The sequence below is a fragment of the Moschus berezovskii genome, chromosome 6 (genome assembly GCF_049115385.1).
Source record: "Moschus berezovskii isolate FMDL1 chromosome 6, NW_MosBer_1.0, whole genome shotgun sequence".
NCBI classification, from domain to species: domain Eukaryota; kingdom Metazoa; phylum Chordata; class Mammalia; order Artiodactyla; family Moschidae; genus Moschus; species Moschus berezovskii.
Window position 1 is genome coordinate 107,184,889 of NC_142465.1, and position 27,431 is coordinate 107,212,319.

General features: G+C 45.0%; 1 protein-coding gene across 1 annotated transcript in view; it reads left to right on the plus strand.

Annotated features, from left to right (window-relative positions):
- The first annotated feature begins 256 nt into the window (after positions 1 to 256).
- LPCAT3 (lysophosphatidylcholine acyltransferase 3) overlaps positions 257 to 27,431 on the plus strand; it is a 35,693-nt gene continuing 8,518 nt past the window's right edge. Inside the window, exon 1 of the mRNA XM_055394423.2 lies at positions 257 to 495. Coding sequence (XP_055250398.2) covers positions 351 to 495 — 145 coding nt within the window. The 5' untranslated portion in view covers positions 257 to 350. The remainder of the gene's footprint in view (positions 496 to 27,431) is intronic.

A 27,431-nucleotide genomic window follows, 5' to 3' on the forward strand; every position in this document is an offset into this window, starting at 1 on the left:
CCCAAGCTGTTAGAACTGAGTTGTACAGTCCTCCGCCGCCGGCTTCTTACTTTTCCAATCGCGGGTCTGGTTCCCGGTTCCAAGCCCCGCCCCCGGCCTGCCCCGCGTTCTTTCTCCGGCCGAGTCACCTTTGCCTTACAAATATGAGGCCCCGCCCCCGGTCTACCTTGCCGCGTGAGGCCCCGCCCCCGGCCCGGGCTGACCAATGACCGCAGCCAATGGGCGGGTCCGCAGCCAATGCGTACGCCGTGGGCGGGCTCCGGGCCGGAATTGGGGGTGAAGCTCCAGCGCTGTGCCCACATTCGGGGCGCGCGGAGCAGAGGGGTCCCTGGGGGACGCCCGGAGCTAAGATGGCGTCCGCAGCCGAGGGGGACATGGAAGCGGAGCTGACGAGGGGGCTGCGGTGGGGTTTCCAAGACCTGAGCCTTAACAAGTTGGCGACGTCCCTGGGCGCGTCAGAACAGGCGCTGCGGCTCATCATCTCCATCTTCCTAGGTAAGGACCCCTCGCGGAGTCCCCGGGGGACGGGAACGTGACCGCGCCCTCTTCCCGGAGCCACCGGGAGGGCTTTTTGGGGTGCGGGTGTGAATCCGCGCACACACCAACCAGCTGTGGAGAGGGAGATGACACTCTTCTGGAGTCTGGGGGCACTGTACCTTCCGAACCTCTTCACCTTTCCCTTCGACCCCTCTTGTACCCTTCTGGCCCCTCACTGGGCGCCGCCACCCTCATCCTGTCATGCTCTGCCCTGTGTCCCCACGACCTGTCCTTATTTGTCTCTCTCTGGAGTTCTACTCTGTCCATGTGTACTGCTGTTATTAATATCAACCCTCAGACACGCGCGCTTCTCATTGGCAGGTATAGGCTCCCTAACTTAGATATTTTAGTCCTATGGACCCGCTCAGCCCCATACTCCATGCTTGCATATTCTGTCTCTTGTGTGCATTGCCAGCTTATATTACACTCTCGTCTTTTTGTCCCGTTTCTAATTTCTTCTTTTAACCATACTGCTTTTTCTTGTCCTTAGCCACCCACCTGTCATTTACCGTGGCATATCATTTTAGTACTGGGCTTGGAAAACAGGGCTGGCAACCCCTTAAAAACTATTCTCGCTACCCCAAGCATGTTTTACACACGTAGTTCAAAGGATGTGGTGTATTTGCATTTATGTCACAACAAACCGTATTGTAACTGGTTTATGGGCTTTTTTACTGCATTCTTCCTCTATGGTTTGTTTTAATAGATGAAGCAGCATGGCACAGTAAGAAAAAAAAAGTGTATGGACTTGGAGGGCAAACAAATCAGTCCTGCTGCTCACAAACTAGGATGCTGGGGGAACCACTTAACTTCTCTGGGCCTTTAGTTTCCTTACTTATGAAATGAGCATAATAATGCCTATCTGATAGGAATGCTATAAAGACTGGTAGGAATTCAAAGGTCATAAGCTGATATTAAATATTTGAGTAGTTGGAAAACTTTATGAAGGTTATGGGACTTTAGCTAGGAGAGTAGGGGTGGTGAAGAATTAAACAAGAGTTATGGGGGAGGGTGGGTGCAGGAGCAGGTCTGAACCACAAGAAATTTGAGATAAAGTTGGGCAGATGTGGAAAGCCTTAAATGCTGGTAAGAAATTTGGAATTTATCCAGTAGTTGGTAGAGACACTGACATGTAATATCACCTAAAGGGTGCTAATCCGATCTAGATAATGGGAAAGGCATTAATTCATATTTAAACAACCTTGGGTAATATCATTGTCATTTTCCCATCGCACATCAAGCCAAGATACTCTTTCTTTCTTCCAGATAAAGATCACCTTTACCCTCCCTTGTAGAATTACAAAATTTTAGAGGTGGCAGGAACCTTAGGTTGTGGAACTTACTTGCTGCCACCCAGATCTAACCCAAATTTATCAGTACTTCAGTCTAGGGTTCTTTGCACCACACCAGCTTTGAACTTCCTACTTCTTTGCCCTTTTTTCCAGGCCCAGTTATTTGTTGGGATTATAATTGACAATTAAGAGTGTTTAGATTTCATTCATTAGGAAGTCAACTATTGATGTCTCAACTATAAATGGAGATTGTAACACAAGGAGCAACAAATTATAAGGGACAGTCTGTTAAATGGAGCTGCGGCTAGAATTAGTCTTGGAATCAGTCTTTTTAGTGATGACATAATCAAATACAGCCTCTGCACTTGTAGTGGACTCCTGTGTCCTACCATGGGGCATACACCTGTCTAGAAAGTTGTTTTCTCTATAGCCTACCCCTCTAACCTCATCCTCTCATTACCACCAAGCATCAAGGTAATAAAAATTTGGTATAATACATCCATCATACTCCTGAGCCCCCTTGCCCATCCTACCATGGCCCACATCCCCCCTTCCTAGCCCACATGTGTCATTGCCTTCAGTAACTCATAGTATATCTCATTTTTAGGTCAAGTTGGGTTCACATTGACCCTTAAATTGATCAGGCCTAAGTTTCACACGTGGATATATAGGATTGTATTTTCTAGGTTTAGGTTACATACATACACAGAAACATACACTGATAAGCTTGTTGACAAGTACATGGAAGAAAGGGTGCATTTTTCTGGTTGTAAATATGCTTCTCCTACAAAAGTATCATCACTTCTGTGTATTGTAACCTAGAAACCAGTAGCCTTTCAGCAATGCAGTTCCTGAACCACCTTTCCTGGGGAATTGGGATACTGGAGGAAATCCTTGCCTGAGGTACCAAAAGGCCTGTAATTGGAAACAATTTCTGACTCACTTTCTACTAACAAGATTAATTTTGGTTAAAAGCACTGAAATGCAGGTCCCCTGAAGAGTTGGGTATATCAGACATTCACATTTTAAAGGGATAAAATATGAATGTCTCACTATTTTAGTTAGATAGTCTCATTACTGGTTCCCTTACATCTTTCCCTGTTTGAGTTGTGTACCGATCTTGGTCTACCCAGCATTAGCCTTCAAACCTTTTGAACTAGGGCCCGTGGTGAGAAATAACATTTTACATCATGACCCAGTAAACACACAGATGTATACTTGCATTGGAAACAGAAGTTTCAGGAAACATTACTCATCCTGAATATAGGTAGTGTGCTTAGCTATTTTCTATTTTATTTTTAAGTATCATTTATAACCTACTAAATTGATTTCAAGACCCACTAATGGGTTACAGCAAACAGTTTTAAAACTCCTGAGTTAGAGGCTGTAATTTTTTGATATTAGGTGCTGCAAGGAAAGGGTAAGTTTATGAGCACTGCTGCACTGGAGAATTTCAAACAGGCAGAGGACACTGTCAAGAGAGGCATGTGTGTGTCTGTCTTGCATCTGATTGCCAGGAGTTTGGTGGAAGATAAATTTTGCTGTGAGCTCTGGTGCTGGCAGTTGCCACTGGGAAACATCCCGATTCAACAACTCAGGTCTCCTTGTTCCTTAGCATAATTAGCAACACAAATTGTTCCAAATAAATTGAGCAAAATGTACCTGTTGTGGGTGAAGCACTGTGCTTGGCCCTGCAAAGGAAAGGGCAGTGGTACAGGTTGAGTAATGGGGCTGGGCACCCGAAGATATGACCTGTGTTAGGTTAGGGGCAGGGAACAGGCAGGCGATAAGTACTCTCGTAACCACAATAACAGGCGGCACTCTAAGTGCCGGCAGAGATTCCCAGAGCTTTATGAGGTTTAACAACTGGACCTTTAATGAACTTTGAAAGTCGATTAGGGTTTCAGCAGACTGAGATGGTGAGGAATAGCGACCAAGGCAAGGACATGTGGTGACACATTCCAGGAACAGGAAGTGGTCTAGTACTGAAGCAGGACCTAAGTAGAGAAGTAGTAGAAAATAGGACTGGAAGGGACTTCCCTGTTGGTCTAGTGGCTAAGACTCCTCACTTCCAGTGCAAGAGGTACGGACTCGATCCCTGGTCAGCAAACTAAGATCCCACATGCCCCATGGCACAGCCAAGAAAATTAAAACAATAAAAACACTGGAAATGTAGGTTGTGGATCCTTGAAAGCCAAGGGAAGAAGTATGTGCTTACTGAAGCAGGTGCTCAGGAGCCATCGCAGATAATTGAAAGGAGAACGATGGGCCAGCACTGTCCTGGGAGCAGATCCAGGAGTACAGAGTAGTTTGAAGATAGATTCCATGACTGCTTTTCATCTACACAGCTGCACGCGCCAGAAACGCAGGAACCAGCCTTATCACCTCCCCCTCTCACTCTGCCCTCACCCCAGTCACCAAGTTCTATCAACACCACCTCCAAATTGTGCCTCAGATACACTCCTTCCCTCAATCATCACAGCCACTGACCATCTGTCACCAGAACTGCCCGAATAGCCCCTGGACAGGTCTCTATAGTTTCTTCCTGTTCACCCAGTCCATTCTCCCTGGCGCAGCCAGGGTGACCCAACCCCATGCCTCTCTTGGCTCAGCCTCCACCAGGGGTTCCATACACCCCTGGGAATCTCCCACTCCAGCCTCGACCTGAGCAAGTTCACAGCCTTGTGGCCACATGGCCTTGCCCCAGCTCCTCAGAAAAGGCATCAGGCCCTTCCCATCTGAGCCATGGTACCTGCTGATACAGCTGCCAAGAGCGCTCTGTGCTCATTACCCACCTCACCAAGCCTTTTCCTCTTTCAGGCCTCGGTTCAGATTGTCACTTCCTCGCAGAGTCCTTTCCTGCCTCTCATTTTAAGTTATGTGCCCTGTTGTACTTTGTTCTCTGGACTGAAATCCCCTTCTGAGTTTGCACGCATGCCAACGCGTGATTATATATGTGCAGATGAAGGCAGCAATCGTTTAAGTTCTGTTCATCTGTTGAATACAGTACCTGGCTTGTGGAAAAGGCCCAATAAATATTTGCTGAATAAGTGAAAGTGAGGATGAATGACTTGGCAACTGATTGCCTGAGAGAGAAAGAAGTATAATAGTTGGGGGAAAAAAAAACAAGCTCAGGCCTTCTGCCGGGGAGCTGAAAAGGTGATGGTGACTTTCACAAATGTGGAGAGGTCAAGTGAGGGTTAGATGTTGTTCAGTGCCAGGGAATGACCTAGTTTTGGGACTGGCTTTAGGTTCCAAGGGCACCTCCAGCTTGTCTTGTGAAGCCTAGTCTTGAGCTTGAAAACAGTTGATAACAATTGATAACAGTTGATAAAGATAAACCCACTCCAGCATCCTTGCCTAGAGAATCCAATGGACAGAGGGGCCTAGGGGGCTACAGTCCATGGGGTCACAAAGAGTCAGACACAACCCTACTAACATTTGCACTTTTCAGTGGTATCATAATTGAATCAGGGAGGGACTGAAATGCCGCGGAGAGGCGCTTACAGAGATGGAAGAGAATCTAGAGTGTGTTGATAATGGCATTGGTAACTGACATTTATAAAGCACTCAACAATACCCCACCTAGCCTGCCAATTACCCCTAAGTTATGCGCAGTCCTCTTATTAGCTTCCTTGTGCAGATAGGAAGGAGAAGGCAATGGCAAGCCACTCCAGTACTCTTGCCTAGAAAATCCCATGGATGGAGGAGCCTGGTAGGCTGCAGCCCGTGGGGTCGCTAAGAGTCAGACACGACTGAGCGACTTCACTTTCACTTTTCACTTTCACACATTGGAGAAGGAAATGGCAACCCACTCCAGTGTTCTTGCCTGGAGAATCCCAGGGAAGGGGGAGCCTGGTGGGCTTCATCTATGGGGTCACACAGAGTCGGACACGACTGAAGTGACTTAGCAGCAGCAGCAGCAGATAGGAAGCTGGGACCTCCAGCTCATACCCGTTTCTACCTACCTCTGAAACCCCTGCTCTTTACCACCTTGGCACTGGGAGGAGCATGTGGGATGGGAAAGACAAGGCCTCTACTCTTTTCTTTCTACATGACTGAACCAAGATGTAATCAGCATGTTAGGTACCTCTCAGCAGCCAAAGATGGCGTCAGCCAAATGGAGCAGATGGCCACCCCACCTAGCGCAAGGTCCTCCTTCAGGCTTGGCCACGACTGCGGCTTGGCTGGTAGACTCATCTAAAGTGGCACTTAGGGGTGAGGACTCATTCCTTGGAGCTTCAGAATCAGCACCACTATGGTTGCTGCTGCTACTGCTAAGTCACTTCAGTTGTGTCCGACTCTGTGTGACCCCATAGACGGAAGCCCACCAGGCTCCCCTGTCCCTGGGATTCTCCAGGCAAGAACTATGGTTCAGTTCAGTTCAGTTCAGTCGCTCAGTCGTGTCCGACTCTCCGCGACCCCATGAATCACAGCACGCCAGGCCTCCCTGTCCATCACCAACTCCCGGAGTACACTCAAACTCATGTCCACAGAGTCGGTGATGCCATCCAGCCATCTCATTCTCCGTCGTCCCCTTCTCCTCCCGCCCCCAACCTTTCCCAGCATCAGAGTCTTTTCCAGTGAGTCAACTCGTCGCATGAGGTGGCCAAAGTATTGGAGTTTCAGCTTTAGCATCAGTCCCTCCAATGAACATCCAGGATTGATCTCCTTTAGAATGGACTGGTTGGATCTCCTTGCAGTATAAGGGACTCTCAAGAGTCTTCTCCAACACCACAGTTCAAAAGCATCGATTCTTCGGCGATCAGCTTTCTTCACAGTCCAACTCTCACATCCATACATGACCACGGGAAAAACCATTGCCTTGACTAGACGGACCTTGGTCGGCAAAGTAATGTCTCTGCTTTTTAATATACTATCAAGGTTGGTCATAACTTTCCTTCCAAGGAGCAAGCGTCTTTTAATTTCATGGCTGCAATCAGCATCTGCAGTGATTTTGGAGCCCAAAAAAACAAAGTCTGACACTGTTTCCACTGTTTTTCCATCTATTTCCCATGAAGTGATGGGACCAGATGCCATGATCTTTGTTTTCTGAATGTTGAGCTTCAAGCCAACCTTTTCACTCTCCTCTTTCACTTTCATCAAGAGGCTTTTGAGTTCCTCTTCACTTTCTGCCATAAGGGTAGTGTCATCTGCATATCTGAGGTTATTGATATTTCTCCCAGCAATCTTGATTCCAGCTTGTGCTTCTTCCAGCCCAGCGTTCCTCATGATGTACTCTGCATATAAGTTAAATAAGCAAGGTGACAATATACAACCTTGACGCACTCCTTTTCCTATTTGGAACCAGTCTGTTGTTCCATGACCGGTTCTAACTGTTGCTTCCTGACCTGCATACAGGTTTCTCAAGAGGCAGGTCAGGTGGTCTGGGATTCCCATCTCTTTCAGAATGTTCCACAGTTTATTGTGATCCACACAGTCAAAGGCTTTGGCATAGTCAATGAAGCAGAAATAGATGTTTTTCTGAAACTCTCTTGCTTTCTCCATGATCCAGCGGATGTTGGCAATTTGATCTCTGGTGCCTCTGCCTTTTCTAAAACCTGCTTGAACATCTGGGAGTTCACGGTTTACATACTGCTGAAGCCTGGCTTGGAGAATTTTGAGCATGACTTTACTAGCGTGTGAGATGAGTGCAATTGTGCGGTAGTTTGAGCATTCTTTGGCATTGCCTTTCTTTGGGATTGGAATGAAGACTGACCTCTTCCAGTCCTGTTAGCAACCTTTAAAATCAAAGGAGGTCCCACAGTTCAGCTTCCTTTGGACCAGAGTCAGTCCTGGCCCTTTACAACTAAATCCATCATTCAGGGCAAAAAGCTTTTTTTTTTCAAGTAGCAAAATGAAGAGCCCACAGCTAAGCACGGTGGAAACTGAGCAGCATTAATGAGACAAATGAGACTTCTGACCGTAATACAAAGCACGGTCCAAAAATTCTGTGACTGTGACGTGAGGAGGTTGTCCTAAAGACTTTCAAGGCCTCATCTCATCCCAAAAGGCTAGGTCCATTCTTCATTTTAGACTTTTATCTTCATTCTAATTCATAGCCACAAATTTCATCATAACCTAAAGCTTCCTGTTGGGGATTTCTTTTAAATATATTTTTCCAACTTTTTAATCTACACTCCAGTATCTTACATTGCACAAAACTTCATGTTTGAATGCCAATATAACTTTATTATAACAGAACCATTTCTTTGCAATGTGCATGGGTGCTCAGTCACTCGGTCGTGTCCAGCTCTTTGCGACCCCACAGACTGTAACCCACCAGGCTCCTCTGTCCATAGAATTTTCCAGGCAAGAATATTGAAGTCGGTTGCCATTTCCAACTCCAGGGAATCTTCCTGACCCGGGGATTGAACCTGCGTCTCTTGTATCTCCTGCATTGGCAGGTAGATTCTTTACTCCTACGCCACCTGGGAAGCCCATTTCTTTGCAGAGACATGTATAAAACAGGGCACATGAGATTCTATGCACAGGGTAATTTAACAAAGCAATTACATGCCCACTGACATGAAATCTGTCTGGGCAGCCATGGGAATTCACTGAAGGAGTTCCGTCCAGCAGCCTTTTAAAAATGGAGTTCGGTCTTGAAAAAGGAAATGGCATTTCAGCTAGACCTTAAAAGGCATAGAAAATTCTAGTCAGGTGGAGATGGAGGGGAACTTTTCAACAACAAAGGATAATGAACATGTATGTGGAGAGCAGGAAAAGTGAGAAAGACCTGAGGAACAGCGGGCAGTCCATCTTGGCTGGGACACCAGAGGTTCCATAAAGGAACTGCAGAGGAAAGCATGATTGAGTCTTCAGGGGGCGGGGATGGGGGTGTGTGACAGTGAGCTGGCAGGACAAGCATCTTTACAGACCTGCAGGCTTAGGTGCAGGTTTCTAAAATTAATTAAGATTAAATTTGGGGATTTCCCTGGCCATCCAGTGATTAAGCACACATGCACAAAAATAATTGTAGCCACAAAATAATTATAATAAGATTAAATATGTGCTAACTCTTTCACCATCGACCAGTTACTAAACTTCAGCAATCCTTTTCCTCATGTTCCCAAAGGCCAATTTGACTAAAGAATTGATGTTAAGAGTTAAGCACTGTATCTGTACATATTTTTAAATTATATTTAATTAATAACAAGCAGCAGTATTTTGAAACAGAATACAGAATCAACCTGCATTTTTTAAAATGATATAGTCGTTGAAGAGCTCGCCTATTTCTAGAGAACTGCCTTGGCAGACCCTTTGCTCTCATTCTGCTCTGGCCAAGTGTGAGAAAGAAGCGTTGTTCTGGGGAAGCTCTGAGGACCAGGTGAGAGGGACTGTATCCATCCTTGGCCAAGCCTGACTCAGGATAGTTTTAAATAATTGTTCTCTCCCTTCCCTCAGTAGATATTCATGTCCTTCCTTTCTAGGGAGACTCCAGGTGTGGTCTTGGGACCAACAACATCAGACCTACTAGGAACTTGTTAGGCAGTCAGGTTCTCAGGGGGGACTAAACGAGACTCTCGGGATGAGGCCCAGTGATCCGTGTTTTGACAGCTCTCCTTGTTATACGCTTCCCTCATGTCTGAGGACTGCGGGTTTAATGTGTGGCTTCAAGGCCCTTTTTTGTAGCAGTTGATGTCCCCCATAGTACCTTAAACTTGTATCCTGCGATCTTTGGGATAAGCAAAATGCTCTCAGATTCTTTAGACCTTAGGTTTCCCCATTTGCTAACATCTCCAAATATTATTATTATTGCTGAATCATAGGATTAATGTACAAATGACATTATTATATCATTATCATCTCTGGTCAGATAGATAAGCTCTGATTTCTTATCAAATAAGAAAGCTATTTGATGATGATATTATTTTTCTAAATGCAGGTAAATTTTTTATTCTGTTTCAAACTATCGCCGCTTATTATGAATTAAATATAATTTTAAAATTTATCAGATACTCATTACCTCATCTTTAGTAAAATTGATCTTTGGGAACATGAGATATCTGATAATCTGTCTGTTATCAGATAGATAATAGATATGATAATCTCTCCAGGCCTTCTGTTGTGACTGCAGCTCTAACAAAAATTAGATGCCCTCATGCAATTCTAGGTGAATTGTCCTCCTCAAGCGAGAGCTTTTAAGGTGGGGGCTGAAGGGTGTTGACATTTTCCCTGCAGTTACTGAAGTCAAGGGCAAGGAGATTTAGGGCCCACCTAAAGTTCTCTTGGTGAAGCAATAATAGCTTCCTAGATGCTGGGAAAGGTTGAGGGCGGGAGAAGAAGGGGACGACCGAGAATGAGATGGCTGGATGGCATCACCGACTCTGTGGACATGAGTTTGAGTGAGCTCTGGGAGTTGGTGATGGACAGGGAGGCCTGGCGTGCTGTGATTCATGGGGTCGCGGAGAGTCGGACATGACTGAGCGACTGAAATGAACTGAACTGAACTGAGAGACCTCAAAGCTTAAGATTTGTGTATCCCAAAAGATGCTGTATACATCTTTATTTCTCCCTGTTTTCCAAGCTAGAATGGGAAAGGTGGCAAGTAAGACACTAAAATTAAGGATGAGTAATTTCTGGATAAGGATTTCCCTTTGGCTTAAAATGGATGGCTTTTTATTTTATTTATTTTTTGGCTGCATTGTGTGGCATGTGGGATCTTAGTTACCCAACCAGAGATTGAATCCACAGCCCCTACACTGGGAGCATGGAGTCTTAACCACTGGACCACCAGGGAAGTCCCTGGATTGCTTCTTAATTCTCAGTTCCTCCCTGTTCAAGCAGTGGCTTTAAACGTAAGTGAGATTCATGAAACTCAGGACACCCTGAACGAAGGATTCCATCTGAGAACCTCATGTACCATAATTGTTAGCGATAGAGACTTCTGATGGAAATGTCATTGCATTCTAATTGTAGGGACCATTTGTCAGAAAGCGGAGACTCAGGTTTTGTTCTGGATTCTCATGAAGTCGAGTGGACAGTTTAAATACCCCACACTAACCACAGGCTAAGTTTAAATTAAAAATAAAAAGCTTTTGTCAATTAAAGATGCTTTTCAGTATCAAGTATCTATCATATTGCTATGGCATTTTGATAAGAAAAGCATGCATGGTCATACCTGCTACACAAAATTTTAAGTGGCAAGATAGTAATTTTGTAGGCAACCAAGAGCTCACTGTAAAAAAAAAGAAAGAACTCACATAAGTATGTTGTGTGCAATTTGAGGAGGATATGAGATCCTAGGAGGCTGAGCTCTGGTCGCTGTGTATCTGTATGCGCTGTAATGAGAAGTGGCTTCCATGTAGACGTGCTCAATGGATTACAGCCCTTGAGGTTTCCAGTTTCTGCTGTGATAGCGATTCTAAACTCAGATGGGCTTGGACACCATTCTGGATTACTGTCCACAAATATAAAACTTCTGTTTGCCAGCCAGCAAGCAGAGGCCAGCTGGAACAGCTCCCTTTAAGGCTCCTATGGTGTATACCTCAGACACTGGTGGAAAAGATTAATTATAGTTGGAATACGATATACATGACCCCAGTTGAAAATATTGAACCAGAAGAGCTACTAGAAACCCTCATTCTTTAGCTAAAGAATAATTTGACCCCATGTTTTAGTTCTTCTTTAGTTCTTCTGAAAGAAGGAAACAAAAGCAAAACCTAGGAATTCCTATATAGCATGCGTGCTAAGTCACTTCAGTGTCCGACTCTGTGCGACCTTATGGGCTGTAGCCTCTCAGGCTCCTCTGTCCATGGAGATTCTCCAGGCAAGAATACTGGAGTGGGTATACCATGCCCTCCTCTGGGAGACCTTTCTGACCCAAGGATCGAACCCGCATCTCCTGCGTTTGCAGGCAGATTCTTTACTGCTGAGCCACCTGGGAAGCCCCCCTAGATAGTGTGCATTTGTATTATTTATACTAAGAGCCTAACAGTAATTATAAGGAGCCAGTTCATCATCTCACCAGAAGCTTCAAACTTCTTCAAGTCTTAATCTTGTTTTATATTTTTAAGGTACATGTGCTTTTATTACATTCTAAAATACCTAACTTGGGGACTTTCCCTTGGTGGTCCAGGGTTAAGACGCCATACTTCCAATGCAGGGAGTGTGGGTTTGATCCCTGGCATGCCGCAGGGTGCGGCCAGAGTAAATAAAGAAAATACAAAATTTTAAATAGTTTTTAAAGTTCTTCCCAAATCTTCCAAGTAATATTGAGATACTGATAAAGAAACTGGATTTTTTTCAGCATGGATGGTCAGGGATAATGTGAACTGCATCAGAATTTTAAATTTTTTGCATCAAAGGATACTATAAAGCAAGTGAAATGAGAAACAGAAAAGAGAAAGAGAGAGAGAGAAAATACTTGTAAATCATTTATCTGGTAAGGGTCTAGTATCCAGAATACATCAAGAATTCTTATAACTAAACAATAAAAAGACAACTCAGTTTAAAAATAGGCAAAGAATACGAATGGACATTTGTCTAAAGAAGACATGCAAATGGCCAATAAGCACATGAAAAGATGCTCAACATCTTTAGTCTTTGGAAATGCAGATCAAAGTCATAATGACATACCACTTCACAGCCGCCAGGATGGCTGTAACCAAAAAAAGTGAAGTGAAGTCTCAGTCATGTCCGACTCTTTGCAACCCCATGGACTGTAGCCTACCAGGCTCCATGGTCCATGGGATTTTCCAGGCAAGAATACTGGAGTGTGCTGCCATTTCCTTCTCCAGGGGATCTTCCCAATCCAGGGATTAAACCCGGGTCTCCTGCATTGCAGACAGATGCTTTACCGTCTGAGCCACCAGGGAAGCCCTGTAACCAAAAAAAGGAGTAAACAAGTGTTGGTGAAGATGTGGGGAAATTGGGATTCTCATGCGAGGTTGGTGGGAGCCTCAAACAGTGCAGCCCCTGGAGAAAGCAGTTTGGCAGTTTCTCAAAGTTAAGCAGCTATAGTAGGACCCAGCAGTTCCACCCCTAATTATGTACTCAAAAGAGTTGATGTATATGTTCACACAAAAACCTGTACACACATATTCATCACATTATTATCATTGACAAACAGTGGATGACCCAACTGACAAATGGATAAACAAAATATTAATATTCATAAAATGGAATCTGCTGCTGCTGCTGCTGCTGCTAAGTCGCTTCAGTCGTGTCTGACTCTGTGTGACCCCATAGACGGCAGCCCACCAGGCTCCCCCGTCCCTGGGATTCTCCAGGCAAGAACACTGGAGTGGGTTGCCATAATATTCACCCATAAAAAGGAATGAAGTACTGATACTTCCTACAGCGTGGATGAACTTTGTAAACATGGTGCTGAGCGAAAGAAGCCAGATACAAATGGCCACGTAATGTCTGCTTCCATTAGATTGGGGGTTGGTGGGGATGAGAGGAGGGTTGAATTAGGGGTGATGGCTGAGAGGTGTGGGGTTTCTGGTTAGCGTGATGGAGGTATTGGGGCATTAGTAGTGGGCGTGGTTGCACAGCATTGCAAATGTACTAAAATTCACCAGATCCTCAGACTTGAAGAATAAAGAGTGACTAGGTATGCTCACAGAGGTGGAGAAACAGAACCCAACAAATAACCACACCCGTCCTGCTTCATAGGTTCAGTTAGAGGGTGTGATGCCATTGTCTTTCCTCCTGTTAGAATCCCAGCTGGTTTAGGAAGAGTTTATTGTTTCACTTGCTGGAATACTTGCTGTGAAAAAGAAGTCTCACCTACTTTGTACTTACAAGCCTAGATTTGGCAACTCTTCACACAAGGGAGAGAAATTACCAAGACAAGTTATTTGGGAGGGTTGTGTAAAGTTAATTAGCCACTTGGCAGCCTTGGGGCAACCCCTGGCCAGATCAAGTCACAACAGGAGTGAAGAACTCCAGTTTCTCCACTGAAAACCAGTGCCAGGAATCAAAAGGGGGGAAAAAAACTCAGGCTGCCACACACTAGTTCAAGATTTTTGAGACAGAATCATGAAGTGTAAAAGCTGAGAAGCGGGGAATAGAAGACTTCAGGCCGTTATAACAGGGAAAGAAGGGGAGGAAGGAGTAACACAAGGCACAAAAGAAAGATAAGAAGTAAGAGGAGGGGCAGACTGGACAGAGCAGAGAAGATGAGGCTGAGGGCTCTGCAGGCCTGGCCAGCCCTCTGCCTCTCTCCCTGACCTGTGCTGAGCCTGTGCTCCCAGCTAGACCTCTCTGGTAGGTGACTTCAGCACTCCTTGCCTTCCTGGACTTAAGCAGGCATCCCGGGTCTGAAATACTGAGTTGGCCCAAATGTTCATTCAGGATTTTTTGTACGATCTTATGGCAGAGGATGAGATAGTCAGACGGCATCATGGACTCAATGGGCATGAATTTGAACAAACTCCAGGAGATGGTGAAGGACAGGGAATCCTGGTGTGCTGCAGCCCACAGGGTTGCAAAGAGTCGGACACCACTTAGCGACTAAATGACAATGACAACACACACCTAGTTTTGTTGTAGTGGTTGATGATTTTTTTAATAATCCAGGATTTGTGGGACCTGAAAATTCTATAATCTTGGTGACCTTCTTTAAGAAAAAGAATTCAAAAATATCTTACATGTTTTATAACAATGTATGACCATGTGAGCACGTTGCTAAATGTATGAACATGTGAGCATGTTGCTAACTCCCACCTCCACCCCTACATACACACACACACACACAGGCTTCAAACAGACCCGTGCAGAGGAAGGGCCTCAGACTGAATGAAGCTGGGTGAACTTCGTGGCAAATCGCCTTCTTCCTGGGAGTACTGGGGGCAACTCAGAGCTTTATTTTTGAAACTTGCTATAGACTTAATTTAGTTAAAATCTGATCAAGATGGGCAAAGGCCAAAATTTCCCACCCCTTGCTCAAGGCTAGAGGCTTGAGCCTGAGAGTGTATGTCTTAAAACTGGTTAAAAGCTCTTACTCAGATTTTAAGAAGTTAGGTATAGATATGCTTGTATAAAATATTTGCTCATATGTAAATATTTCTTAAGTGGCCTCAAGGAAGTACACGTTTGATGCTTTTTTATGGATATTTTCTCTTATAATCTGCACAACAGCCTGCAAGATGGCTAGTATTTTCCCTCTTGACTGAAAGAAAAACACACAACCTAAAAATGGCAAGTTAAGTTTTATTCAGGGGCTTTACTGAGGAATATAGCCTGGAAGACAGCCTCTTGGGTGGCTCTGAGGAAGGCGCCAAGAGATCAGGGATATATTAATATGTAAATTTTTTTGGCTTGGAAAAAAGCATGTAGTCGAGCTTCAGAGAGGCTTCCCTGGTGGCTCAGACAGTAAAGAATCTGCCTGCAGTGCAGAAGACCAGGTTCAATCCCTGGGTCAGGAAGATTCCCCTGGAGAATGCCATGGACAGAGTAGCCTGTAGCAGTGTCCTGTCCATAGGGTCACAAAGAGTTGAACACGACTGAGTAGCTAACACACACTTTGAGCATCCAAAGATGCTCACAAAGAGTAGACGTCTCAAGTTAATGATTTTAGTGCCTTTCTGTGTATGTGAAGACGCAAGAATGTGGACTCTTTGAAACTGTCCCTTAGATACACATCTGAACTATCTAGGCCAGTAGCCAAAGCACAGAATCCTTCCAGTTTTTTTCCATCCTGAATTCCCCGCTAGGTGAGCCGTTGTTGGGCAGCTGCAGTGGCTGCTGGCGTGGTCCTTGAAGAACTGGAGTGGGGGAGCCACATTCTTGTCTTTACATCCCTACCTTCAGTTCAGTTCAGTTCAGTCACTCAGTTGTGTCCAACTCTTCGCGACCCCATGAATCACAGCACGCCAGGCCTCCCTGTCCATCACCAACTCCCGGAGTTCACTCAAACTCATGTCCATCGAGTTGGTGATGCCATCCATCCATCTCATTCTCTGTCGTCCCCGTCTTCTCCCACCCCCAATCCTTCCCAGCATCAGAGACGTGAAGAAATCAAGGTACAAAGAATCTAAGTGACTTGCTCAAGCAGCAAAGGTGAATTTCGCAACCAGATTACTCTTCATTCCTGAGTCTAGCTTGAATCAGATAATCTGGCTAGAAGTTGCCACCATGTGGTTCGCTAATTTACAAAGATTTACAATGGGATTAAAAAAACACTCTCTAAATGTAAGCCTCAGGCTGCTATCTTTGCTAGGAAAGGCATTTCGGTGTGTTCAAGTGCCTGAGGCTCGGTCAACATCTGTTGTCCTGTTCCACTAGTCAACAGTGACTAGCCTGTGAGTCAACAGCCTTAACATTCTTACAGTCTATAAATTTTTGTCATAACAAAAAAACTATGTGACCATTTGCACAATCTGTAATAGTACAGAAGAGACTGTAATAGTCCAGACAAACATTCACAAATAGTTCTGAGCATCTGATCAGGCTTGAGGTAGTCCTGAGGGCTGGCCCCTGACCCGGGGTGGTGGGGGTAGGGTGGTGGGGTGCTGACTTTTCCTAGGCTCAGAAGCCAGTGAATACCTCTTCCCGGTGGGGTCATACAAGGGAATGTGGCTTCAGGGTCGGTCTATTGTCTCATCATATCATAACTTCTCAGCCTCAGCACCAGTTTGCACACACAATTGCCAGCTTGTATCGTTGGCACTAATCTTAACATGGCCTTGCCTGCTAACTGCTATGACCCCTGGCTTGAGTGGAACAATAAAAAACTGACTTTTGATGGGACTTTGGGTGCAGTTCAGGTTTAGGTTGTTTGGGTTAAGTGACTAAAAAAACTAATATTTCCTTTTTTTTTTTTTGGTCACACCATTCCACTCGGCTTATGAGATTTTAGTTCCCCAGCCAAGGTTTGAACTTGGGGTCTCAACTTTGAGAGCACCAAGTCCTAATCACTGGACCTCCAGGGAATTCCCATTTTTTAAAAAAAACTTTTTAACCTTCATAAGAGATTTTTTCCTTTCTCACAGATAACAGCTGTTTACTAGTTTGCCCTTAAAATGCCCCCTCTGTTCTTATTCCGAGGACATTTTGATCATTTATCCCTGAATTCTGTTCTACAGTCATCAAAACGTTTAAGATACTCAGCTGGAGGTCCCTTTCAGAAATGAATTGCACCCTAAGAAAATAGGCAGGGGGCGTCCCCAAGAACTGATGAAGAAAGAAAGAACAAGGAGTACCTAAATTTAGCAGAGATGAAGTTTTCAAATGGTTTTAGATAGGATGATAAGCAGACGTGGGTGTGCATATGTCTGTGAACAGATAATCAGAGAATAACATAGCCGTAGCTTTAAACGTGCACAGCTAGTGACTAGTGAGGTTTCCCTGGTGGCTCACTGGTAACAAATCCACCACAATGCAGGAGATGCAGGTTCAGTCCCTGGGTTGGGCAGATCCCCTGGAAAAGGAAATGGCAGCCCACTCTAGTGTTCTTGCCTGGAAAATTCCATGGACAGAAGGGCCTGGCGGGCTATAGCCCATGGGGTCGAAACAAGTCAGACATGACTGAGTGACTGGTGATGTATTTGCCGGCCACCGCAAGGTGCCAGGCATGTGACAGGAGTATCAGCATAGAAATCAAGTGACATGGGTTCTAACTGGGGCTCTGCTCTGCTAACCTGAGGCAAGCCAGTTAGCCCCTTTGGGCTTTGCTTTCTTCTCTCTCTAATGAAGGGTTTGGAGTCAGTGATTTATAAGGTTCCATGGGTTCAAAGAATATGAATCCTATATTCATAGGATTCATTCGTTCAGCATGTGACTCAGCCTGAGCCATGGAGGACTGTCGGAGTGGGGCAGGTGTGTTGTCACCTTGGCCATACCGTCAACAAGGCTTAATCTGCTGAATAGAGGCAGGACCATTGTGAACGACTTCCAGAGGTGAGCGTCACCCCACCTCCAGGTCCATAATGTCCCCATGTTCCCCCAGCTGACAGTGTGGTCAGTAACCAATCAGTTACCTATCACTGCAAAGAGCCAGAGTCACGCTGGGCTTCACTCTCCTTCCTATCTCCATTCGTCTTCCTTTCCTCTGTGTAGTTCTTCAGTATGAGGAATTTCCACTTTGGTGAAAGGAAAGAAATATGAGTGGCAGTTCTTCACAGTGGAAATAATCATGATAAAGCTCACATGTGGAAATATGTGATAAAAAATAAACTGTCAATACCAATAAGCCATTAGACAGCCACTTCCTGGCCATCTAGTGGTTAAGACTCTGCACTTCCCATTAAGGGAGCGCAGGTACTATTCCTGGTTGGGGAGGTAAGATCCCACATGCCATGTGGCCAAAGATAAATAAATAATACAAATAAGCCATGTTCAAAAGCAGTCCTGTTTTATATTCTAGCATGTGATTCTTAGGAAAATTGAACTGAATCTTGATCCTGAAAGTGGTCTTCCATTGTCCAAAGCAAAATACCCATTATCTGTGGGAACATGTCATAGTTTAGAAAAATTTCAGCATCCAGATGATATAAGGCTGAAGCAGGTTTTTCCATCCATCTTTTTTAGCTAGAAATTCCAGAGTTTCCATAATTTTGTCAGTGAACTATCCCTAAGAGCAGTGATGGACGGACATAGCCTTTTGGGAGGGATCCACTGTCTCCCATCCCTTCACCTCTGACAATTAGCATGAATTTTGAGTTTGAGATCAATTTCAGTCCTTTTACTCTAAGGAGCCCATTGACCCTGTGAACCAGATCTTCTCACAAGAGGTGAGGGTGAGTTGGCCTGGGCTGGGGTTATGTTACCCCATTGCTGAGGGCCAAGGCAGAAATGGGTAGACCAGAAACAGGTGATGCGCCCAGTTTATTTTTGGCTGCATTGTGTCTTCATTGCTGCACGGGCTCTTCTCTCATTGCAGTGATCAGGGGCTACTCTCTAGCTGCATTTCTCGGCTTCCCATTGCAGTGGCTTCTTTTGTGCAGAGCATGTGTTCTGGGGCTTTCAGGCTTCAGTAGTTGTGACACGTAGACTCAGTAGTCGTGCCTCCAGGGCTCTAGAGCACAGGTTCAGTAGTTGTGGCACATGGGCTTAGTTGCTCCATAGCTTGTGGGGTCTTCCTAGCCCAGGAATCAAACCCCCTTTCCTGCATTGGCACAGGCAGATTCTTTACCTTTGAGCCACCAGGCAAGTCCAATCCTCTTGATTTTTTTCCCTATTATATCAAATTCTGACTCTGTCTGGTTTTCCAAACCTTCCTGCCCCGTCTTGTAGTCAGCCGAGTCTTGTGACATGACTCCGCATGCCCTCTCCTGCCTCTGGGTCTTTAGTACATAATGCTCCCTTGGAACTCCCTTCCCTTGTTTCTTCTCTGCTCATCCTGACTGCTCTGTTTTTTATTGACCTCTTGTCTTCTCCAACCTCTACAACATTGGCTTTTCCATCCGTTAGCATTTACACAACATCATTGCTTGGTATTCTTTTCTCTCTAAAATGCTCCTTCAGAGTCTGAAAGCATCTCTTACAACTCTGCCATAGTCTCCTTTTGCCTAATGCATTGCTGACCACATAATGGATGCTCAATACATATTTTATTCACTCCCTAGGATACAGAGTATTTGTTCATTCATTCTTTTATTCTCTCACCCATTCAACAGATATTTTTGAGAACTTTTTTGTACCAGGAACTCTACAAGACACTTGTGGTACAGTGTGGGGGAAAAGAGACAAAAATCTTGCCTTCAAAGACCAATAAGTAGAATATACAGCATGTGGAAGAGTAGTAAGTGCCGAGGGAAAATAGGAAAGATGAAGTAGTAAAGAAAAACAGGAAGTGTGTGTTGGTGGCCTACAGGGTGGGGCAACATGTGCAATCTCAAGATACCATGGTCAGGGAAGGCCCCCTACCGATAAGGTGACATTTCAGTAAAAACCTGAAGCGCTGGAGGGACTTGAGCTCATCAGTGAAAGAGCATCCCAGGCCAGGAACGCATTAATGTGAAGGATCTAAGGTTTGCACAAGCCTGCCATTCCAGGAAGGGCGGCCCAGAGTCAGAGATGAGTCAGAGAGCGGTGGGGGAGGGGCGAGCAGCTCAGTCTGGCATTCTGGTTGGACCAGCTCCTGCAGAGCAGAGTGTGACTGAAGGCCCTGGGGGAGATGAGTCAGGAGATGAGTCTGTAATAGCACAGGCCAGGGATGGCGCCAGTGTTGACCAGGGGAAGAAGTGGTCAGACTCTGGGTTCACTTTGCAGGTAGAATAGACAGGGTTTGCTGACAGATGGGGTTGCCTGGGGGAGGGGAGGGGTCAGGAGCAGGGGAAGGTAGCAGGGCCTCAGCCTTGTGTGAGCAGAAGGGCTGAGCAGAAGGCTTTGCTGAAATGAGGAAGCCAGGGGAGGAGCAGGCTTGCTGAGAGAAGGACATCAGCAGTTGAGTTTGGGGCCTGTTACGTCTGAGGTGTCCATTAGGCGGGTACCCACTCCACATTGAATACGAGTGTGAAGTTCAGGGGAGAGCCTCGATGGGAGGTGGACATGCAGGAGCCGTCGACACTCAAGGTGTTTGAAGCCAGGTGACTGGTTGAGGTCGCTGGGCAGGCCACTATTAAAGGAGAGGTTGATGCCATCTCACACTCACTGAGCATCTGATATGGACCAGGTTGAAATATGAGCCAGGACCTAGATACTCTACTAGTGAGACTGAGGACCAAAAGCAGTAACTCATCAACCAGCCTAAGGGGACAGTTATTAAGTAGCAGAACTGGGATTCAGGCTGTCAAACCTCATCTTAACCTCAGAGTTGGTGTTCTTCTGGACGGTGCTCATCCAGTGCCTTAATTTAACCATACATTGCATGTTAGAAAAAGTGCTGTTGGCAAGCCAGAGTCAGTATCTTTCTAAAATAAATTCACAATGACTCTTCTTTTAAAGTGAAGATGGGAAGAAAATCACTCAGTCATTTGATTGTCACATGGAATGAAGATTAGATTCGGAACCCCTGATAGCACTTTCATCAGAATTTCTCAGATAAGACCTAGTTTACAGACTCCCTCTATGTGAATCTGCATGTGTGTGTGTGTGACTTTGTGACTGCTTACAGTATTTTAGGCTGTGCTGACTACTTTATATGCATTATCCTCTTTAGTCCTTACCATAATCATTGGAGCAGGTCCTGTCCCCATTTTACAGATGAGGAAACTGACACTCAGACCGCTATTAAGTGTCAATTACTGTAGGTCAACCCATCAGAAAATGAAGTACGCAGGATAGCATGCTATGGGAGATCCAAAGACACAGAAGGACTTTAGGAAAAGAGATTGTGAACTTGTGATAGTTTTAATACGGAACACTAGTGTAAGGAATGGCAACTTGTATTACATAATGATTTTGCCAAATGAGTCTTTGTCCTAAGCGCCATGTATTTAAGGCATGAGTCCATAACGCACAGGGTCATGAATTAATTGTGGTCTACAGTAACCCTAAAGAAGGAGACACTTGAACTGAGTGTTTTTCAAGAATGGGTAAGACTTCACTTGGTTAGAGGGCTGGTTGAAGAAGGTGTCCCACCCAAAGGGACTGGCATGAGTAAAGGTCTAGAGATGAAAGACACAAGACATGTTTTGTTTGGATTTTTTTTTTGGGGGGGGGGTCGGGGTGTTGTGGTTTTCTGTGTTTGGTTGGGTTTTTCTGTTTTTTGGCCACACCACATTCCAAGTGGGATCTTAGTTCCCTGACTAGGGACTGAACCCTGGAGGGCCCTTGGCAGTGAGAGCGCAGAGTCCTAACCTATGGACCACCGTGGAATTCCTGACATAAGGCATGTTTGAGCAGAAACTAGCATATCAGTTAGCTGGAGGAGGAGGAGGGTGGAGGCTTTGCCCAGAAATGTAGTTTAGAAGGTAGACCTTGAATCTTGGACTTGGGAGCTGATGCAGTGTGGAGTGGTCAGGTAGTGTCACTGATGGCTTCTGAGCAGGAGTGGCAGGGAGAGCCCCCTGGTGGAGGATGTCAGAGGATGCAGCTACAGGCAGAGAGAGAGTTGTGGCAAGACTTGAAGAGGGAGCAGTTGAGGGCCTTCCCTGCAGATGTAGCATGGGAAAGAAGGGGATGCGATGGTGGCGAAAGGCATTGGAAAGGAAGAATTGACTGGATTTGGTGGGGGAAATCCTTGGCGGTCCTTATGGCTGAGAACTCTGGACTTCCACTGCAGGGAGCTGGGTTCAATTCCTGGTTGGGGAACTAAGATCCTGCAAGCCTTGTGGTGCAGCCAAAACAAAAACAAACCAGGATTTGGTGACTAGATGTGGGCACTGAGGAGAAAGGGAAGAGGCAGAGACAACTTCAAGCCTTTGAATGTCGCTGTGTGACCTGAAGAGCAGTAACATCATTAATCAACAAAAGAAGAAGCTGAGAGAAGCCTGATTCAGGGGAAAGCCCATGTCTTATTTACACAGAGTTAGATATGTGCAAGATATCAAACTGAAAATGCCCTGCCAGGAAGCAGGAAATGTGGAACTGAAACCTGAGAGGTCAGGATTAAAGATGTGAGGTTGTCTTTGGCATAAAGATCACATTAAATTACACGAGAGTAGATGGGGTTTCCAACGAGACGGTGTAGAGAGCATAGCAGAGGGTCAGGACTGACTCTGGAGGTTAGCCATGTTAGGAGTCGGAAGAAAAAGCCTTCAGTGAAAGAGGCAAAGGAGAGGTTGGTGCAATTTGTCGCCACCATTTGCCAAGTCAAAGCTCAAAGCAAGGGGAGAGTAAGAGTGAACATTTAGGGATTTTCACAGGAGTTCGATAGTGCCACATCATCCAAGCCCATGACTTTGTACTTTGCTGAAGTATTGGTCCAGAGCAGGTGGGAAATTTTAAAAACTGATCTGCTCAGTGGGTAAATGAGCCAAACAGTCTGCTCCTAGGTGCATACCCAAGAGAACGGAAAACATACGCCACGCAAAAAGTGATACTGGAATGTTCACAGCAGCCTTCTTAATACCCCCAAAGTGGAAACAGCCAAGATGTCCTTCAACTGATGGTTGGATAAATGAAGGATGATCTGTCCAAACGAAGGAATATTATTCAGCCATAAAAAAATAATGGAGTCCTGCTACATGATACAGCATAGATGAACCTCACAAACGTGACACTGAGTGAAAGAAGCTAGATACAAAAGTCCACATATGGTATGACTCCGTTTTTATGAAATCCCCAGAACAGGCGAATCTGTAGAGTCAGAAAGCAACTTTGTCACCAGGGCCTGGAGAGTGACCACTAACACAGATGGGGTTTCTTGGGGAGGGGGGTGAAAACATGCTTTAATTTAGACATTCCAGTGGGGACATTATACAACCTTATGAATGTACTAAAAACCACTGCATCCTACACTCTGATGAATTTGATGGTATGTGAAATACATCTCAATAGAATAAGAAAAAAAGAGGGAAACTGATTCTCAAAACCAGGGACAGAGAAACTTTCCCAAAAAAAGAAAATACAGAAGGAGGGACTTCCCTAGTGGTCCAGTGGCTAAGACTCTGCCCTCCTGGTCAAGGAGCCCAGGTTCAATCCCTGGTCAGGGAACTAGATTCCACATGTTGAAACTGAGACTCAGTGCCGCCAAATAAAATAAATTAAAAAATAATAATAATACAGAAGGAGCAGTTGAGGAAAGGAAGGAGGAAGAAAAGCCTGTTGATTTAGGGTGCTTTAACCAGGAAGATTAAGCCAAAACACCATTCTGCTTCAGCCTTTCTCCAAGTATAGTCCATGAACCCCTATGGGTCCCTGAGAACTTTAAAGTTATTTTCAGAGTAAAATTAAAATGTTATTTGCTTTTGTTATTGGCACTTGACAGTGCAGAAGCAATGGTGGGTGAAACTCTGCTGGTCCCTAAGCATGAGTGAAGGTATAGACACCAAACTGAACCAGCATACCCTACATTCTTCACCACCATGCAGTCGGTCAAAAAAGGGCAGATCCAGGACTTGCTGGCAATGCAGTGGTTAAGAATCTGCCTTCCGGTGCAGGGCACATGGGCTTGATCTCTAGTCCGGAAACTGAGATCCCACATGCCTGGGGGCTGCTAAGGCTGTGAACCGCAAGTAGAGAAGGACTTGAGCCCCAACTGCTAAGTCCAAGTGCCACAGCAAAGATCCAATGCTGCCATGAACTAAATGCTAAAAAAAACAAGGCGGAGGGTGCGCAAATCCATCCACTGCCCACTCATTGGAAAAGACCCTAATGCTGGGAAAGATGGAGGGCAGGAGGAGAAGCGGGGGCAACAGAGGATGAGATGGTTGGATGGCATCACTGACTCAATGGACATGAATTTGAACAAACTCCAGGAGATAGTGAAGGACAGGGATTCCTGGCGTGCTGCAGTCCATGGGGTCGCAGAGAGTCAGACACGGCTGAGCAATTGAACAACAACCAAAGAGTGTCCTGGGTGAAGCATAAAATCTCAACCCTGAGGACATGACTTTTTAACGTTCTGTGTGAAGAAATGAGACACGTGCAGGGAACACCCTCTGTCCCAAAGCAGAAGTGTCTCAAGGCAAAGCACCTGTACACTGGCTCAAACTGCACGTTGAACTGACAGCTTCTCTTTCACAGAACACCATTTTCACGTGAAAGAATGACTGATAGACAAACTGGTTATTTAGACTGGGCACTTGGCAGATAGTTGCTTGGAAATGTGCAATGTGAAACTGTCACTTCAAGGATCATAACTGACAGTGTTTGTAATCAATGATAAATTTAAAGCTTTCAAGTGAAAATTTGAAGTTTGCAAAACTTGTATTTGCTACCATGAGCTAGATAACTTCCCATTTTATAAAGACTTCTCTGCTGAAAATCAATGGTAATACTAAGAAATGTGATTTTCTTTTTTTTTTTTTTGTTTTGGATATTGTATTATAAGGATGTCTCAAGATTGAAAGATCTCCCTAACTCAGTGATCCAATATTTTCCCAATGACCAATGCACACTGTTAAAAAAAACAGTCATGGCTAAAAGATCTATTTATAGCTCATGAGAGACCTGTGGATTTTAATGTAACAATGTGAAAAGCTCATTGATACGATTTCAGATTCCATGTTACAACTAACCTTTAAGAAACTACTTATTTGCTGAGTTTCGCTTTTCTGTATGTTATCAAAGACAGAATATCCAAAATTATCTGAAAAGGCTATTAAGATTCTCTTTCCAGCTGTATATCTTTGTGAAGCCAGATTTTTTTTTTTTCATATATTTTGGCCTAAATGACATATTACAAGCAGTTTTGAGCATCCAGCCTTCTTCTATTTAGCAAAGGCCAGATATCTGTAAAAAAAAAAAAAAATCCCATTCTTTTCATTAAATGGTTTGTTTTTATTTAAATGATTAACTTAGAAAATATAGCTGTTTTCATTGAGTACATTATTTGTATTAATGTGTAATAGGTTTATTATTTTTTTCATGAACCAATAATTTTAAAACTTCTAATTTTCTTTTCTTTTGCCTGTGCCACATGACATATGGGATCTTAGTTCCCCAGACAGGGATCAAACCTATGGGCCTTGCAGTGGAAGACTTTTAAGAGTATAAAGTATAATTAACAAGGACCTCCTGTATAGCACAGGAAGATATATTTAATATCTTACATTAATAATAACCTATAATGGGAAAGAATCTAAAAAAGAATATACACACACACACACACATATATATAACTGAATCAGTTTGTGTATACCTGAAACTAACACAACATTGTAAATTAACTCTATTTCAGTTTTTTTTTTCATGATTTTTAAAACAGCAATGCTGAGACCAAAACGTTTGACAGCTGCTACTATATATATGCTGAGGGTGTTCTCTGAACTCTTGGTGTGGTGTTGGAGGTGGTTGTCTTCTTTTTGGTAAAACCAGTGTCAATACCTGGCTAAGACAACACATGGCAGTTCTGGGTCTGTCTTCTTCTTCACACCTGCCAAAACATGCTCAGTTTTCTCTTCATCAAGGTCACGTGAACCATTGCCTGATCAAACGGGGTCGTATCATATTTCCAGAGGGCCCAGAAATAGCGATACGGGATGAGAGGCAAAGGAATTCATCAGACTTGAATGAAAGCAGTCCATTTCTGTTTCTTCACATGGAACTACAGGACCTTTTAGGATTAATGAGTAATTTCACAACTCTTAGATCTCAGAGAAGGAGGAATGCCACTAGCGATCTCAGTTAATAGATCCGAGTTTCTGACTCAGATGGCAATGGGGCCTGAGGAGACGTCCGGTGACAATCTGGGGAGACCAGCTGGGTACATACACTCCATGTACTGGGATCCCTGAAGCCAACGGTTTGCAACTTTTTTGACACCAGGGAGCAGTTTCATGGAAGACAGTTTTCTCCAAAGACCAAGGCAGTGAGGGGTAGAGGGTGGTTTCAGTCTGACTCAAGCACATTACATTTATTGTGTGTTTTATTTCTATTAATATTATTATTACATCAGCTCCACCTCAAATCATTAGATCCCGGAGGTTGGGGACCCCTGCCTGAAGGGGCCAAGTTCAGTGCCTCCCAGCAGTCTGCTGTAGGGTCACAGTATAGTGCGTGCCTTCCAGTCTGCTCTTGGCATGTACCCATTCTAGTTTGGGAATCCCGAGTTTAGGGTGCAGGTTTGATCTTCAGCCTTCATCCACTAATAAGTTTCTGCAGGGTCCTCCTTTATTATTTTTTTATATTTATTTCTTTATTTGGCTGTGCCGGGTTTTAGCTGTGGCATGCAATCTCTTAGTTGCTGCTTGTGGAATTTAGTTCCCTAACCAGGGATCAACCCGGGCCCCTGAATTGGGAGCACAGAGTGTTAGCCACTGGACCACCAGGGAAGTCCCCAGGGTCCCCCCTTTAAATAAACAATCAAATAAAGAGACTGTTCCAGTGTGGCAGCCACACAAGCTCTAAAAAGCCTCCATCCCGGGTTTAGAGAGCAAACCTCTGCGTGTTGGGTGCCATTCAGGGAAAACAGCAGCCCCCAGTCATCGAGCCCAGGGTTTTCTCCCCAGGACCTGCTCTGCACGAGGGTTTAGGAAGGCAGAGCTTCTCAGCCCCGGCTGCCCATTAGGGCCACCCAGACCTACTGCATCAGACTGACGGGTGGGTGGGCAGCTGAGAGCTGCTTCTCTTGGTTTCTTTTAGCGATTCTTCTTCGGGTGACTGTAGCCACTGTATCAAGCGTCGGCTCCCACACAGCAGCACTGAGACTCAGAAGCAGCTTGTAGGATGACAGCCTCCCCCCAAACAGCACATCCCCGATGGGATGAATGGCAGCCAGGCTCCGAAGCCTGCTGAGCTGAGCAGCAGCGGGGAGCAGGGTACCGTGTTGACAACCAGCTCCAGGTTGTCACAGCAACTCGCCCAGCACAGCTCCCTCCCCTTGGCGGCTTCCAGAGCCTGGAGGCTCCACTGCTCTCTGATGATCTTCCTGTCCTTGGTAACCTGGCCTGCTGCACTCTTTTTCTTTTTCTCCCAATTACTCCATCTCCTTATTGGTGCATTTCCTGATGCACAGTCAGACTTCACCTGCTTGGAACTCCTCACCCAACTCAATGCCCCCCAAAGACACCTGAAAATAGGAAACAGCGTTGAATGCCAGAACAGCTGTTACGAGGGCTGGGCACTAAGTCTGCAAGGAAGACACCAAGGCCTTTGTTCTTGTCT